Here is an 18,450-nt window from a genome sequence, read left to right on the forward strand (position 1 = left end):
AGAAAAAATAGAAGAAGGGCATAAAGAACACCAAGGTATCACCTTTCCCCAGATTTACCTATTGTTAACATTTGACTCCATTTTCTGTATGTGTCTGAGCTTGCTTTTACATGCATATGCTCATGTTCTCTGTTCCATAAAGTTTTTCCTCCTGAACCATTTAATGGTAAGCTGCATTTATCATGGCCCCTTCACCCGAAGAAGAAACTAGGTTTTAAAACACAAGAACAGAAGGACGCCTGGAGTGGGGGGGGGAGCTCGGTTAGTTAAGTGTCTGCCTTTGGCTCAGGTCATGATCTCAGGGTCCTGGAATCAAGCCCCGTGTCAGGATCCCGGCTCAGGGGAAGTCTGCTTCTTTCTCTCCTCCTGGCTCATGCTCACTCTTTGCTATCTCTCTCTCTCTCTCTCTCAAAAATAAATAAATAAATAAAATCTGTAAAAAAGGAAAAAACCCACAACAGAAAAGTGGAATGTTGGGCAACATTTTTAAGTCCCCAGTAATAGAATTTCAAGGATGATAGCAGAGCAGCATAGGGAATTTGTTCAGGTTGAGGATTTCTATGACCCCTGGATGTGTAACCAATCTTATTCCTGGGGATTACCTTGATTCTAGCCAAAGAGCAAACACGCAAACACAGCACACACACACACAGACACACACACACACACACACACACCCCTCTATTTAATTTTAGAAGGGAAAAAAAAAGACCCTTGAGGCAAACCAGGTACGTTGACAACTGCCAGCCTCCATTTTTCTCATCAAAAAGCTGGGAGTAATTCAATAGGTCATGCTGTTCTGGTGAATAGAGAATTCTGCTCCATAAGGATAAAGCTAGAGACAGCCCACTTCCAGAAACATCCCCCTTCTGCCTTCAAGTTCATGAAAATGTTCCTTCTTCCTTGAATTAAAAACAACCGCATAACTCCCTACACATGATAATGAACAGATGGGTCCCTGACTTTCTTGTTTTTGTGAACTTCAGAAGGCAAGAGGATGGGGAAGCGGAGACCGAGGGCACCAGCTCGCTCCTTGATTTCTAAGGCCTGGATGGCAAGAATGAATTTGTAAGGGGGGAATGAGTGGCATCCACACACTGTATTATTAAACAGGCCACAAATAAATGACTTTTTCCTTTGGCAGTAAAGCCTTTTGCGTACTTGGTAATTACTAATAAACTTTTTAATATAAGACTAAATCCCCTGGAGATACACGGGTTTTTTTGTTGAAATTACTTTCTTAAAATCCCTTCCTTGGAGCAACTATAAAATCAATAGTCTAAAATGGAACAATCTGCTTGGGTAAAGAATTTTTTTTTAAAAAAATTAACACCCGCTCCAAAACACAAAAGCAGCAGAGACAGGGGTGGGGGGTGGGGGGGTGTATCGAATATGTACATAGATCTCAGAGTCAACAGGACTCTCCATTGCCAAGGTAACTCCCCACAAAGTGAATCTGCAACATTTCCCTTGTACTGAACCCCCCTCCTTTTTTAAAGAGAACTGCACGTGTACAATACAGCACAAAGGCAGACTCAAAGTGAAAGGAACCGGAGAACAAGCAGGTTTACCTCCGGAGCCTCTCCGCAAAGAATTTTTAGAGTCTGAGAGTTTTATACAATACATGTGTAAACTTGCACTTCATCAGAAAACAGTCTGGCAAAGCGACAAGGAAAAGAAAGGTAAGAAGACAAAGCTCCCTGGGCTTGGCTCAGAGGGAAACAAAATAAAAGATCCCGGGATCTACCTTGCTTGGATGCCCTCCGCCGAATCTTCATTTTCGGGAAGGAAGGCCATGAGTAGTTAAAAGGGGAGTCGGAGTCAGAATCCATCTTTTTGTTTTGCTTCAATCGATAGATTCAACAGTGGAGACTCAGGAAGAACTCGGGGGCGTCCCCAGCCAGGAGGCGAGTCTCCCGAGTCTCCCGTGTGATGTCAAAGGAAGGAATGGGGCTGGGTGAAAAGCTCCCGCACACGGGGAGGGAGAGGCAATAAATGTTTTGCTTCCTTCAGGCGTCCAGGCATGTAGACGGAGAAGGAGGCTGTAAATATTAAAGCCAAACTAGGGAAGTAAAAAGAGAGAGAGAGAGGCAGCTGAGAGTCGCACTGGTACATCACAGTCCTGTTATTCAAAAGGTCACTGGGAGCACATGAATCATTAACTCCCCTCTTCTCCTGGCTGGAAATGGAAACGAAGAAGGAAGGTAACTGTGAATTCAAAGAGAGCTGCCTGGCCTTCAAGAAAAGCCTCCAAATGCAGGCACATGCTTTGTTCTGGAGCTAGAGAATGGTCTCCGAAAAGCCATCCTGCACAGGGACATCAAGGCTGAGGGTTCCAAGTGGGGACAGCCAGAAACCTCAGGACACTGACAAGTAAAAGCCAGCGTATTCAGGGTGGGGAGTTTTCCAGTGAAATCACTTCTTTTACAGGACTGACAGTACAGGCAACTTTTCAGATGCTAGGGTCGAAACAGCTTGTATAATTCCTTCCACAGTCTAGTCTCTCCATCCCTTTAAAGCTCAAGTAGTTGGAAGCTTTAAGTATTTCAGAGAATTATGCTCATTAAATACACAAGAAGTCATCTACTCCTTTTCAGCACAACTGGGGCATTTTGCTTCAATCGTCACCAAATCTGGCTGTCAATCGTAAGGATTTGGGTACCCGAGGAGCTTGGCTCTAAACCCGCAGTCCTTCTCAACAGAGCTAGTGACTAAATTACCACAAACCAAGAGTTCTTACTTGGACCCCAGTCCACATGAAGAACCCTCTGGTAATCAGCAGTCAGGAGAAGCCCATGGCCACCGCCCCCTGGACTGGGCCACTCTTACTTCCCTGCTCTCCACAGGCACACGCAGAAGCTCAAGCACAGCAGCCAAGATCTCTGGCAGAAAAAAAGCACACCCCAGGTCTCAGAGCGGAGTCTCTCCTTAAGCATTTACTTAGTACTCTTGATAGCCGGAAACAGCGTGTCTTCTTTTGTGAGCTCACAGGACACCCAAATAAACTGAGACGGTGGAAACGATATGAGGGTCTGTATGACTCTGCAGATCCAAAGCCCAGCACTATGTGCCTTCATGAACATTCCTCTCTACTCCAGGGGTGCCTGGGGGCTCAGTTGATTAATCAAATGCCTTTGGCTCAGCCTGTGATCTCCAGGTCCTGGAATCTTCTGGCTCCCTGCTCAGTGGGAAGTCTGCTTCTCCTTCTCCCTGTCCCTCCTCCAGCTCATGTGCACACACACACACACACACACACAAACACTCTCTCTCTCTCTCTCTCTCTCTCTCAAATAGTTTTTAAAAGATTTTGTTTATTTATTTGACACAGAGAGAGAGAGAGAGAGAGCACAAGCAGGGGGTGCGACAAAGGGAGATGGAAAAGCAGGTTTCCCGCTTAGCAAGAAGCTTGATATGGGGCTCGATCCCAGAACTCTGGGATCATGACCTGAGCCAAAGGCAGATGCTTAACTGACTGAGCCACCCAGGTGCACCTCAAATAAATAAAATCTTTTAAAAAAATTCTTCTTGGGGCGCCTGGGTGGCTCAGTGGGTTAAAGCCTCTGCCTTCGGCTCAGGTCATGATCCCAGGGTCCTGGGATCGAGCCCCGCATCGGGCTGTCCGCTCCGCGGAGAGCCTGCTTCCTCCTCTCTCTCTCTCTGCCTGCCTTTCTGCCTACTTGTGATCTCTGTCTGTCAAATAAATAAAATCTTTAAAAAAAAAAAATTCTTCTTTACTGTTGACTTTATCCTGCCATGCTGTGTCAGAAAAGAGATGCATAATCTGCTCCCTGATAGTTAACCCTGCCTGGTTGGGTGGAGAGGGAGAGGTCCAGTGGAGCAGGGGAAAAACTACTTCATTTCAAATTCATCAAAATCAGAATGACATGAACCACTCCTGTGTTTTTATATGGTTTGCTACATAAATATAACATACAAATAACAAAACCCAACTACGAGACCGTTGTAAGCATGACAGCTAAGTCAAAATAAACATTAACATACGTTCTCCTTTGTGGCCTTTTATTTGAAAAATAATTACATATTTTTCTTAATTAGTTAAATACATTTTTAAGAATAAATTATTGTCAATCCTTTCATCAGGTCAGAGAGTTGTAGTGCATGTGGATCTTTATAGGAAAATAAAGTCTTGAAGATGAGTGTTTCCATTCATTCTCAGCTTTACAGCTTAGGAAAGTACCAGGGGCACTGCATGCATGAAATGAATGAATGAACGATTTACACTTAAAAGTCTTAATCTATGGATGGAAGAGCTTTACAGGTCATCTGTAAATGTTATTTAATATCCTGACTGAAAATATGTATTTAAAAAAATTTTTTTAACTCAAGTATAGGTGACACACAATGTTATATTAGGTTCAGGGGTACAGAGTGATTCCACAACTCTGCCCGCCGTGCTCAGGAGAGCCACCGCCTATCACCATACAATGCTATTACAGTCCCAGTGACAAGAGTCCCTACGCTACAGAAAACATGTAGCTTCCCAAGAGTTCCTCCTGCAGCTTTGCGTCAAGTGTTCAAAAATATATTTGTATTTTATTCATCACAATAGTAACTTAATATGAAAAGATAGAAGAGCCAGACTCGTGAGTCAACAAAGCCCACTGTCCTCCAAGGTTCCAGGCAATACTGGGGCTATAGATAGATTCATGGACCCTCAGCTGCCTCAGAGAGGTCTGTAGACCAAAGAAAGTGAACCTCCTCCACCTGTTTAGACAATCACCAAATTAAAATTTAAGTGTTGGATCAGGAGATAATATTATCTTTCTCGTTTTTCATGTATGTTTAAGTTTTAGAGCCACTTAACCAGGATCAATCCCAGGTCAACAAACGATTAGGACTGCTCCTCTCTTGACCACGAGTGATAGATCAGAAGAAAGTCAGGACAAACCCAACAGAAACATGAAAAAAATCTTTGTAAAACACATTTTCTAGCAGTTGGGCTGCTAAGTACGTTCTTCTTTATCTAGTTCTCCCCCAAAGCACAGACCTTGTTGACCAATTATCTATCAATTGACCTTTGATATGGAAGTTACTCTGACAACAAAGAAGAACAATCAAAAATACATCTGAGAAGCTGGAGAAGATTCTCTATTCTTATTTAACTTATTTACCAATATTTTTAAAGAATAAATGATTGCCACTGACAGCAAGGTTAGCATTCAGTTAACGCGTAATTCGGACAGCTCATTTTCTTGCTCACCAAAGACTCTCCCAAATGTGGGTCATTTATCCTCCTTGTTTTCTAGAGGAATTCACTTTTCTCCCCATTATACCAATATGATTGCACTTAAATTAATTCAAGATGTTATTCACATCTCATTCATATCCAATGGATTAATTTCTTTGCTTTTCCTGGCTGATTCCAACTGCAGTTGGCAGAATTCAAGGATATATTCCCAAGGCCACTTTCTCATCAGGATGTCCTACAACTACTACAATGCAAGAGTGTGAATGATTTCATCAGCCTTACTGTACCTCCTTTAATTAGGAAATCCTTAGAAAATTACCTCCATAAGACTACAATCACCCAGGGCAGATGCTGTTGCCTTGACGTTTCAGCTGTCAGGAACACCCACATGGACGAGAAGCTTCCCTTGATTCTCCTCCTGTCATGACAACAGATCACCTAGCTTCCAACCTTGGTGAAATTAATCTTCCTTAGAAGGGTATTTATATTTTGATTTGAATTAAAGTATTTGTACAGTTTTTTTATCCTCCAGTGAGACCCAAAATGCCTTGAGTGCAAGAGCTGTGTCATACTCCTATTTTTACAGAGCCACAAGCTAAAAAGGAAAATTGTAGGGTTTTGGAGTCATATATATCTGGGCTTGGAGATCGGCTCTGTCACTTATTTACTTAGTGTCACTCATACTTTCTGATCCTCCACAGTCTCCTAGAAAATGGGGTCATAACATCCATACTATAAAGAGTTGTAAGGATCAAAAGAGGTTATAAAGGTAAAGAAGTTAATGGCCAAGTTTTCATTAAGTTTCAGCTTAAATATTAAATAAAGATAAAGTTTTCTTTTCACTGTATTCTCTTGTGTATTATAGACACTGAAGTATCCCTATGTCAACCTCAAGAGTAATGGCTTCATTTTCTGAACTGAGACATGCAAGTGTGCAAAGAAGTTCCAAGGCAATCATACCAAGACTGAAACAGGAGAAGGCTTTGTTTTCCTTCTGCGCTCCATTGTTTAACAACCACGCGTTTTAACACTGCCAGACACCATTCTTGGAAAAAGTCATTAAAACACACAGGCAAGAGGAGATAAGACCCCTAAATGCCAGGAAAAGCCTATCCTGGTTCACTTCAGCCAGCGCAGTGGCACCGTGGTGTAGCCTTGGGTAAAAATCAGAGATGGTCAGACTCTTCCTCAAAATCCTTTAGGAGGCACCATGTCATCTCCTGAAGTTCAATACAAGCAGTTCTTTGTTGGAGAACATTGTGACTTTGGTTGTGAACCAAGTGAAATGCTTGGCTCTGACCGACAGGCCACACTTCATAGAAAATACGGATTTTTAAAAGCATAGCTCATATCCATGTGCTAGATGCACTCATTCTGAGAAGCACCGAGGGGACAGCATATTCGCATCTCCAATGACACACCCACTCAAGGACATGGCATCACGCATACAGCCATCCCAAGGTTTAAATGATTATTTTTCTCCCTACCTCCCTATTCTCTCTTTTTTTAAAACAGAGCCCAAGAAGTTGCTTTCATATAAAATGGACATGAATTGGGAACATGGGGCAAGCACTGTTGTCATACATTGGGATTTTAGGATGCCACCATTTCCTAATGCCATCTTACTTTAACCATAAGAATACTTTTTATTGGGATGCCTGGGTGGCTCAGTTGGTTAAGCGACTGCCTTCGGCTTGGGTCATGATCCTGGAGTCCTGGGATCGAGTCCCGCATCGGGATCCCTGCTCAGCAGGGAGTCTGCTTCTCCCTCTGACCCTCCCACTTCCCATGCTCTTTCTCTCTTTCCTTCTCTCTCTCTCAAATAAATAAAATCTTAAAAAAAAGAATACTTTTTATTTCTTATCTATCTGTATTACCTTGGTTTACTTTAATAAAAAACTTGCATGTACTTTCAGAGGTTTTTACATCACCCTACTACCTAAGGGGGAAAACTGGATGTACCCTAGATATCCATCAAGATGACATTACTTACATTACGACATACCCATATATAGTGTAAGAATATCCAAAACCCTAAGGACAGGAAAGTTGATTTTTTTTTTTTTGAAGATTTTATTTATTTGACAGAGAGGAGAGATCACAAACAGGCAGAGAAGCGGGCAGAGAGAAAGGGGAAACAGGCTTCCCACTAAGCAGAGAGCCTGATGCGGGGCTCGATCCCAGGAACTGGGATCATGACCTGGGATCATAAACTGAGCTGAAGGCAGAGGCCCAACCCACTGAGCCACCCAGGTGCCCCAGGAAAGTCGACTTCTGAACAAAGCAACATATTTAAGAATTACATTGGCAAGGTTTCTGCCAGCTGTCAGAACAGCTACAAGTATCAGTTTCTATTCAGATGATACTTTTAAGGAAAAAAAAAAAAGACTCTTGGTGTCTCTCTTTTTGTTTCAAACTTTGAAATCCTTGGCATAACCACAAAGTAAAGAAGCAGGACAAACAGGCTAAATGTTTCTGAACAATGAATTAGGAGAAATTTTGACTCTATCATGGAGGCAGCTTGAATCGTGGGTGTGAGGGGTCTAGAAGTAGAAGAAAGGAGATGAGCAATAAGGCTGCAAAGAGCAGGGGCAGAGGGACAGTCACGTGTCTTGTCATAGCCTCAGGAGAAAGAGATTCCTTAGGATGAGAAGTACCACGGCAACTGGGGAGACCAACATCTACATTTTAGGGGTTTTTTTTCTGCAAATGTTCCCATTCCCATTTTCCCAAACCTTCCCCAAAAGTATCTTACATGCCACAAACTTATTTTTGAACTTAATTTTTTAATCCATTTGAAAAATCACAGTTCAGCTTACTGTTTTTTTGTTTTTTTGTTTTTTTTAACATATAATGTATTATTGGCTTCAGGGGGCCAGGTCTGTGAATCACCAGTCTTACACAATTCACAGCACTCACCATGGGCTTGTATATGGTCATTCACATGCATAAAAGTGAACCAGGAGATATAAAAGGAGCAAAAAACTTAGTCTTAACGCGAACTCAAATCTATCAATTCCAAAGTTTGGAGGCTAAAATTCCCACAAAATGTAATAGATAATCTCAATTTGAAATTAAGAGTGGCTGATCTTTTTTTTTTTTAAGATTTTTATTTATTTATTTGACAGAGAGAGAGAGAGAGAGAGCGATGATAAGTAGGCAGAGAGAGGGGAGAAGCAGGCTCCCCACCAAGCAGAGAGTCCGATGTGGGACTCAGTCCCAGGACCTGAGATCATGACCTGAGCTGAAGGCAGAGGCTTAACCCACTGAGCCACCCAGGGGCCCCAAGGATGGCTGATCTTGTAATATATGCTACTAGAGTATCATTACTTCTAGGCCCTTTCAATGAACAGATTAAGGAAATAGCTCCGCAAGTGCCCTGACCTATTTATATACACTTATCTACAAGTATTTCTATATGCAACCCCACATATCTATGTTAACTAATCATGTGTGTATACTAATGTGGCCAACTCTAATTCATCACCACACAGAACATTCTAGCCTCCTCCCCTTCGTTATCTACCAACTCCCACCCACTCCAACATAAGGATACTGTCTATAACCCATTTGCTTAAGTATTCATTTCCAGTGCACTTTTACAGTAGTATAAAAATTGTTAACCTGTATCCCTGTGAGAAACAACTTCCTCACCTAAAGGGCAGTGCTTATGCACATTAATTTGCCCTTATTCTTACAGACGCTATCTCATTTCCAAAGTTACTGAGGTCTGAAAATTTCACATCCTACAATGAGGAAACTCATCCATTTTTAGTAATTAGATTGTTTTGTCACATTCTGCCTCCATCAAAGGATCCTCCAACTTCTTTTTTTTTAATTTGCACACATTAAAGTTTACTTGGGTGCCATAAAGTTCCCTGAGTTTTGACAAATGCAGTGCCATGGAACTACCATTAGAGTATCATAAAGAATACTCTCACCTCTCTAAAACAAACATCACCACCAAAACCCACTATAATGGGAATGTGTGCAAATGACAAGGAAGCCAACTAGAAGAATTCCCCGTTGCCAAAGCTAGACCACTTCTCAACAACAAATAGAGCAGTGTTAAATTACTATGCAAAGTATCAAATACCCATGAATGCATAGTGACATAAATGACTGAAGAAACAGTTGGGGAAGTCTAAGTCTCCCACACAGAAGAGTTTCCAGTTATTTATTTGCCCATAAGAAAGTATACAGAGGATACTCCACCCCTGAAGTATAGCCTGCACATCTTTCCAAAGAGTATGCAAAGAATAGTAGGGAAGAGTAACTTTACAGTGAAGAAAGCTGACCCTACCTCCACCACTAATCAAGGTCATCATTAACAGTTTGAAGTAATGTTGATGGCATAGACCATTGATAGGATGAAAATGGCATTCTACCTCTGTGGTCTTCCTCCCAAACCCATAACCCCAATATAATGATGGGGAACACATCAGAAAAATAGCATTGTACAAAATATCTGACCAGTAGTCCTAAAACTGTCGAGATAATTAAAAACATGCAAAGTCTGAGAAATTCTCACTGCCAAGAGGAGCCTAAGGAAACATGGTAATATAATATGGTATCCTGGAGAAGATCCTAGGATACAAAATGGAAATTAGATAAATCTAAGGAAATCTAAATAAAGTATGGACTTTAGTCAATAATAATATATCAATACTGGTTAACTCATTTGAACAAAGGCACCATAGTATATGTTAATAGGGGAAGATGGACATATGGGAGTTCTCCAAAGTATCTTTATAATTTTTCTATAAAACTGAAATTTGTTCTAAAAATAAAACTCAAAAAAATTTGAAAGGATGAGGCAAAAAGTACAGAATCTATGTTCCCTCGATGGATGTTTGTGGAATTCATACTAAAAGACTGCATCACTTTATCATATACACAGAATTCAAGTTATGCATAAAAGTCCACTTTCTTTTGCCTAAGGTATTATGTGAAGTAACTGTGTAGCTCTGACAAAGCTAATTAGACATTAAAAGATGTGCTGAAACAAATTTTAATTTTTCACAAACAAATAGTGTCTCTTGTAGTTAATAGGTTCCCAGGAGGCAACCCCGGTGAGAGGCTCCCATGTGACCCAGAGGGTAGGAACATCTACCTCAGTGAGATCACAAATCTTATTGGCAGATAAATCTCAAGAGCATGGATGAAACCCAGCTAGCTCACTCAGTCTTCTACTTAAGTTCTAGATAATGTTAGCTTTACTCTGTGATTTTTTTGTTATTTTGATTATTATAAAGAACCATATTTAGTACTGGATCTCCTGTTCAATTTGCGATGGTACCACTTCTCTATACATTAGCTCACACACATCCTTCCACAAAATCTCATACTATGAAGAATAAATTCCACTTGGCTTTCTTGCTCATGGCTGAAGTAAGGGGCCATATTTCTTAACAATGTCTTCTCAATTAGCCACTCTAAAAGTTAAACCAACTTGTCCAAATAAATTGTTAGCTTTCATGCCCGGGAACAAAAGCTCTAACTTAACTGCCCTGAAGTCCCTTCCAAGAGATTAACCACCAGTACTCAAAAAAGAGCAAGCCTAAACTCACATAAGCACACTTACACACTGCTACCAAGCCCTGAACCCAGTGATTCTTCTGTGAGAGCAATGCCTTCATTAAATATCTAGACACACTGGTATACTCAAGGATTTCAGCACAAGAAAAGGGGAAGAAATCTGTGGCCGGAATTTTAAATTTCTATGTAAAAATTTTAAATACTCTTTATAGAACATATGTCCTATTTTTCATTTGTTTCATGTTTTATAAATTAGTAGTTTCCTTATTATTTTATTTTTGTCTGAATTTTATAACATAATTATTTGACTTAAACATCAAAATAGAATCTTTCGGGATGGAGCCTATGTGATTTACTCATTCACTAAGCTAGTTTATTTGGACTTAAGGATCTCAGTTTGGAGAATCAAAATTTAGAATTCATATATAATGAGGAAAAGATGGTTTCTTTAACAAATTATGTTGGGAAAACTGGACAGCCACATGCAAAGAATGAAACCGAACACTTTCTTCCATCACATACAAAAACAAACTCAAAGTGGGTTAAAGACCTCAATCTGAGACCTGAAGCCACAAAAATCCTTGAAAAGAACACAGGCAGTTATCTCCCTGACATCAGACATAGCAACATTTTTCTAGTTATGTCTCTTGAGGCAAGGGGAAAAAAAACAAACTATTGGGACTATATAAAAAAAAAATTTCTGCACAGTGGAGGAAACCTCAACAAAACTGAAAGGCAGCTTACGGAATTAGAGAAGATATTTGTAAACGACATTTCCAATAAAGGGTTAGTATCTACAGGATATAATAACTGAACACCCAAAAACAACCCAATTAAAAAATGAGCAGAAGACATGAACAGACATTTCTCCAAAGAAGAGATACATATGACCAAGAGACACATGAAAAGGTCATCATCAGGGAAATGCAAATCAGAACCACAGTGGAATGGCTAAAATCAAAAACACAAGAAACAGCAACTGTTGGTGAGGTTGTGGAGAAAAAGGAACCCTTGTTCACTGTTGGTGGGAATCCAACCTGGTGCAGCCACTCTGGAAAGGTATGCTTGTTCCTCAAAAAATTAAAACTCAAACTACACTACAGCTGAGCAATCACCCTGGTACTTACTTCGAGATACAAAAATACTAATTCAAAGGAATACACGCATCCTGATGTTTACAGTAGCATTATCTACATGGCCAAAACATGGAAGCAGCCCAAATGGCCACTGACTGATGAATGGATCAAGAAGATGTAGTATGCAAACACAATGGATTATTATCCAGCCATAAAAAAGAATGAAATTTTGGAGCACCTGGGTGGCTCAGTGGGTTAGAGCCTCTGCCTACAGCTCAGGTCATGGTCTCAGGGTCCTGGGATCGAGTCCCGTTTCAGGCTCTCTGCTCAGAGGGGAGCCTGCTGCCTCCTCTCTCTCTGCCTGCCTCTCTGCCTACCTGTGATCTCTGTCAAATAAATAAATAAAAATCTTAAAAAACAAAAAAAGAATGAAATTTTGCCATTTGCAACAACGTGGATGGAGCTAAAGAGTGTGATGCTAAACAAAGCAAGTCAGAGAAAGACAAATACCGTATGATCTCATTCATACGTGGGATCTAAGAAACGAAACAAACAAGCAAAAAACAAAACAAAACAAACAACCAAAGGGAAAAAGAAAGAAACCAAGAAAGACTCTTAATTATAGGGAACTGTTAGTTACTGGAGGGGAGGTGGGTAGAGGGATGGGTGAAATAGGGGATGGGGATTAAAGAGTACACTTACCACGAAGAAAAAATAAAGTGGAAAAAAAAACCCAAAAATTTAAAATTCAGAGAAAAAAACTGCCATCCCCCCACCCCAGTTACATTTCAGAAATTAAGCTGGGGGCGCCTGGGTGGCTCAGTGGGTTAAAGCCTCTGCGTTAGGCTCAGGTCATGATCCCAGGGTCCTGGGATCGAGCCCCACATGGGGCTCACTGCTCTGCGGGGAGCCTGCTTCCCCCGCCTCTCTCTGCCTGCCTCTCTGCCTACGTGTGATCTCTATCAAATAAATAAAATCTTAAATAAATAAATAAATTGATTAATTAATATAAAGAACAATGCTTTATTCACCTTGCACAAGAAGAATATGTCCAAACAATGAAGCCACAAATAGAACAGGCAGAACACTGATGGTAAAAGACCCAGAGTTTGTAACACTCAGCAGAATTCCAGTAAGTCAGTAATTTCTTCTACCAAAAACAATGTTTAAAACCTCAGCAAGTATAGTAAGGAAATTTCATGGAAGTCAGCAGAAGGAATACGAGTCCCAAATGACTTTGAATTCCCCATGGTCTTGGGATATTTCTCCATTCCTAGCACTAGCCCCTTTATTTCAAAATCAAATCACTGATAAGCTTGGGCTTGTGGTAAAGAAATGAAAACTGCCCCCCCCCCCAAGGAATCCATAGAAGATTCTGTAGCCTAGGGGAGAAAGATTTGCCAAAAATCAGACTTCAAAACTTCTTTTTCAGATGGTTGAGAGCACTGCTAAGTTCCCTTCTCCCTGACACTTTTTAAATATTCCTTCCTGTTTCATTTAACATTCTTGAAATCTCAACATAGATACACATGTGTTATTAAATAACAGCCAACAGAGGGCCCATTTCTACTGACATGGGTCCTAGATTTTTTTTTTTTTTAAGATTTTATGCATTTATTTGTCAGAGAGAGAGCGAGAGAGCCCAAGCAGGGGAAAAGGCAGGCAGAGGGAGAAGCAGGCACCTTGCAGGTCTTGATCCCAGGACCCTGGCAGATGCTTAACTGACTGAGCCACCCAGGGGTCCCACGGGTGCTAGATCTAAAGATTCCCTACTGTTTGGAATCATCTCAAAACTCTTCCCACAAACAACTTAAAAGCGCTGTTTTATATGCCTGTATAACCTAGCAGCATTAATTTCATTTCTAAACTTTTAGTTAATATAAGAGAAAAAAGACTAACCCGATTAGCCCTATTTATTTGGTGGTTTACACCAAACCAACAGGACCGACTACAGAGTCTCCATGTATCTTACCACTGAAATTCATGGGCTTAGACCTCTCCCAGATAGATCCACAAACAGGGATCCCAAAAAAGGAGTTTGGACTCCACCAAACATTCTGTTCTAGGGGGCTGATCCTCTGGATCTTCAAACGATTTCCTTCCAGTTTCTGTTTACTGACAAACATTTTTTCCTAAGCTTCCTATGCAGCACTTTTGTTTCTCCTTCTGGGTCTTTTCTGTAGTCCTGAAAGTCTGTGCTATCTAGGTGAAGCAATCTGAAATCTTCCACTTCCAACTGATCACTTCTGTCTATTTCTGCTTCCTTCTCTTCATGATTGTTCCAGATCATTTTTTGGATATCAGGTCAGGTTTCTTTCCCCACCAGCTTTGGTTCATCTGTCTCCTTGTCACCCACACCTCCCAGGCCCCAACACCTACTAACGAAAAGATTAAAATATTTTCTTTTTCTCATGTTACATATAAGTAACCAACAGTAATAGCAAGGAAGGGACCCAAAGTATTAAAGAATAATTGGGGTTTGAACCTCCACATATACTGAAAATTGGGTCAGTCTATAAAATCAAACAATACATATTATAAAAAGAAGAGATTTTCTTCTCACTGATAAATACTTAATGACAAAATCTAAGACATTTTCCCCTTCTTCTTAGAAAAGTAAGCCGTATCTTCTGTAGAAAAATATAGAGAATCAGTTTAAGCTACCTACTAAAACAGAACTTACTTATGGCATATAATGCTAAATGAATAAAGCAGGACACAAAATTCTATTGCTTACATTATCACAACAATGTAAAAAATAGATGCATCCAAAAATACTGGTAGGTAATACACAAAGTTTAACAGGAGCTTCTTTGGGCGGGCAAACTATAGGAGTGTTTTCTCTTTTCCTATGGTTTCTAAAATTCCCAGTCTTATTACTGTGAGCATTTATTGCTTCCACAACATAAAAAGATTATTTTTTCCGTAAGTCTTATTTTGGTACAATATTCTATATAAAATCTTCTCTGGCCCACTCTCTGCCAGCCAAACCTAGGGTAGTAGATTCAGCCATGCTTCCTGCGCAGAGCTGCAAGGTACTGGGTCTTCCCAAGCACAGAACCAGGATGCCAGCCAATTCCATCAACACCTCCCCTCATGTCTCTACCTCCCTCCTATCTTGCCGCTTGAGAAAAGTTAAAACATGCTCACATGGTTCTTGTTTTAACCAATCTGCTTCACCAATCCTTCATTTTTTTCCACCCAAATAGTCACACAATGTACGGCTACAGGTAGGTAAGTTTCAAGCCACCTTTTGTCCAATGCAGGAAGTGGTGAATAAATTATTGCAGGAAAATCAGCATCAGTAGTGTCACCAAATCTGGTCTGACACACATAACTTCACTCACACTCTGGAGTATCACTTGCTAAGATAGCATGAGGGTCACCTTCCAGGAGCTTCTGTAATTCACCTGCCACTGGCACTCTTGTTTCCCAGTCCTCAAGGACAAACTTCACTTTTAATTGAAGTCTTCATTTCTAACGAGGCACACAGTTCTACTTTTTCAAATTCAACGCTTTCAAATTAGAGTTTACAAGACAGCAACTGTATCAAGCCATTTGCCACTTGACTGACCCAATGATGGTTTTATGTATCTTCATTTACGGGTGGGATTCCAAGAAGGCAGCTGAAGCTCACCATCCCTCCATATTCCTACACCTGCCCCCTTTCTCGTGCTTGATGTCCACTCCCCCTCTCCTTGGCACAGCATTTGTAGGGGCCCATTACTGAGCTTCTATTTTTTAATCCTATTTAGTCCTGCAGACTTGAGCCAAATGGACCCTTTCTTCCTTCTTCATTTCTCTACTGACCCATCTCATCTATGTTTTCTAAATTCATATCCTCCAAATGCTTGGCCCTCTCTCTCCATTCTACATGCCTACAATGTCAAGGAAGCACACAATGAGAAGTTCTGGTCTGCAGCCTCATAGTACCCGTACTGGATTGCAGGCCTTCAACTCATATTCTCCCCTTTGAGGCTCTTCCAGCATCCACAGAGAGCAGAGCCGTCACTCCTGCATGTCCCCTTACTACTCGCTGAGGTGGTTCAGAGGCACTGGCTTGGATGAGCTTACTAGCTGTTATCCACCCAAGACATCATCTCTGCAAGCAACAGTTCTTTTCAGTGTGTGAACTAATGGCCAGTAGGATTTTTAATGCTCTGGTGGTTAACAATACAAAGGGAACTTCCAGGGTAATAAACTAAAGTTATAAGTTAATTCCTCAGCCACACTAATCACACATCACACACACAGTAGACATACGTGACTACCGGCTACCATATTGAATAGTACAGATATAAAAAAAGTTCTACTGGAACAGCACTGATGTTGTTTATGAGAGCATGCTAAACCAACATCATACCATTCTGAATAATACAAGTCAGCAAAGAAATTAACCTCAACCCCACATTTATCAGCATGTCCTTGGAGACTGAGTGGAATGTACACACACATAAAATATCACAGCAGTTTAGAAGTGGCCTTGTGAAAAAGCTGTTTCCATTTCCAGAATCCAGCGTATCATCCAACTACTGCTCATTGCCTCCTATCTTGTTCTGTCCCAGAAGGTTCTTTTAAAATCGATTACCATTTTCTTAGCATAAAGTCAGTAACTTTTTTCAATCCAAAAAGATTAAATGAAGAAAAAAGCCAATGTTAGCTTTTTTCTTTTTCTTTTTCCTTTTCAAGGAACAATCATTCGTGGCCCTTTTCATAACTCGCTGGGGATTAAAGTCACAGGAGTTTGTCTCAAATCATATATCATGGTCCGCCTCAGACACAATGATGCTACTAACAAAACACACGGTTTCGGGCAGGCTACTATACTCTCCTTACCACGGGCCTTCCTGCCCAGCAAATGTACCAGTTTGAGAATGGAGTTTTTAACAGTGAAAATTAAAATTGTCCTATGTAATACTTGTAACATCCAACACTTCTCCCCCCGCCAGCAATTTGTCTCGGTAAACATTCTTCAAAGCTAACATTCCTCAGGGCACGATGCAATCTGTAGATGAGACATCCTGTATGCGTGAGCAACAGCTCTGCTCCTGGATTTAATGGCCTACTAGAGTCATTCAAATGGAGGTGTTTGCTTTCATTGCTCCTTCCTCTTCCCCTCTTCTGGAAGTACATTATTCCCCTTACCTTATATAGCAGAAATGGTAAAAGTGTGCAAATCGCCTGGTGGAGTCTAAGTTTCTATTTCAATTTCAGTATTAGTACCTCGTTTAAGGAGGTTGGGCAAACACCACTGGCTTGGAGCCAAGCTACCAGCTATACAGTCAATGGACGCTGATGGTGGTGCTTCCTCCTCATCCTGCTTTATTCTTCATGATCCCCCCCTGCCATGTTGTCACTGCTCTGCCTGTGCCTGCCAAATGTGCCAAAGACACTCCACTGGCCTCCAGTGAGACCTGTGTGCCACGAACTTCCCAGGCCCAGCACCACCCCCACTATTAAACTCACCCTGGGGATTATCTTGTTCTTCCCCCTTTTACATCAGCCTGAGCACTCCTCCACCACCACGACCACCACCACCCCACTCACTTCCACTCAGCCCCAGAGGTCTGCATAGACCACCCACGGGCCCACAAGAGACATCAGCTGATGGCCCAGTTTATGTGCCTCCAGCCTCCAACTGCTTCCTCAGGCTTGAACTCAAAGGGAAACTATGCAGTCCAGGTTAGCCCCCGAGAACTAGCAAGTGGCCAAGGAGCTCTGGGGATATGTCCTCAGGAGATGTGACCTAGAATGTGTGGGCAGATGAGAACGTCCAGTCCTGGGGAAGAATCACTGTCACCCTGCCAAGGGATCTCCTGGTGCCCCAACCCACGCAGTGACAACATCTGGTACTTCCTCAGTGTCATCTGCTCAGCTCCAAGGGCGCCCCCAACTGGGCATCAAAATGGGAGAGCAGTAAGCCTGGGGTTTCAGGAGGAAGGGAGTTAGGAGTCTCAGGTCCACCACCTGCTGTCTGCCAGGGGCCTCGGTCACTTCACCAGAAAATGAAACTGGTACCTACCTCAGAAAAGTTACGAGGTAACTAACACAAGACTAGTCCCAAGACAGAGTCCAGCTCAGAGGTCAACTGGTCAGGCAAAGCCTTTATTGCTTTGTCTCGACTTGTTTTTCAAAGGATTGTAAGTGAATCCTCAACCCTTGAACTCAGAGTATTTTACCTGCTGCTACAACAAAAATGTATCTGTGTTGGTTTCAAAAACTAGACAAAGCTCCCAGGAAGGAAGGTTTTATTTTAAAATTTCTTTTCTTCCAGTCCTCTTTATACCCAGGACTGGCATACTCTGAGGAGTACAGGGGAAAGTGCTCTTTTGGAACATACCCAAATCTAGACGGTCCCGGTCTCCGTGTTCATTCGGTTGAACCACCAGGTTTTCCATGTGCTGGAAGAGATAAAGTCAGGCAGGTTTTAACAAAATTTACTTATGGGCCCAATTCTGTTGATTTTTATCAACTCATGAAAAGCCACCTCAGAAAATATCAATGAAGACATGTCACATGTCTCGCCACACATCAACAGAACTAGTCTTGTACTTAATTCATTATTCAAGAGCTACGAAAGGGAAGGACCTGCCCCACGAGGAAGCCCTCCCGAGGTCCTTCTTCCCA

At 41.5% G+C, this 18,450-nt stretch overlaps 1 protein-coding gene across 8 annotated transcripts in view; it reads right to left on the reverse strand.

Annotated features, from left to right (window-relative positions):
- ARHGEF28 (Rho guanine nucleotide exchange factor 28) overlaps positions 1 to 18,450 on the reverse strand; it is a 317,873-nt gene that overhangs the window by 121,641 nt on the left and 177,782 nt on the right. For 6 of the 8 annotated variants that reach the window (XR_004283955.1, XM_032335977.1, XM_032335978.1 and 3 more), the window contains one exon: positions 18,164 to 18,224. The exons of 1 other annotated variant lie outside the window; for it this stretch is intronic. Coding sequence is in view for 6 of the 7 variants with exons in the window: in XM_032335977.1 (XP_032191868.1) it covers positions 18,164 to 18,224 (61 nt within the window). In the remaining variant the exon portion in view is untranslated. Of the gene's footprint in view, positions 1 to 1,747; positions 3,117 to 18,163; positions 18,225 to 18,450 lie in introns of those variants that run through there. One more of the 8 variants, XM_032335980.1, reaches the window with a different exon arrangement.

Source organism: Mustela erminea, chromosome 3 (genome assembly GCF_009829155.1).
Source record: "Mustela erminea isolate mMusErm1 chromosome 3, mMusErm1.Pri, whole genome shotgun sequence".
NCBI lineage: Eukaryota > Metazoa > Chordata > Mammalia > Carnivora > Mustelidae > Mustela > Mustela erminea.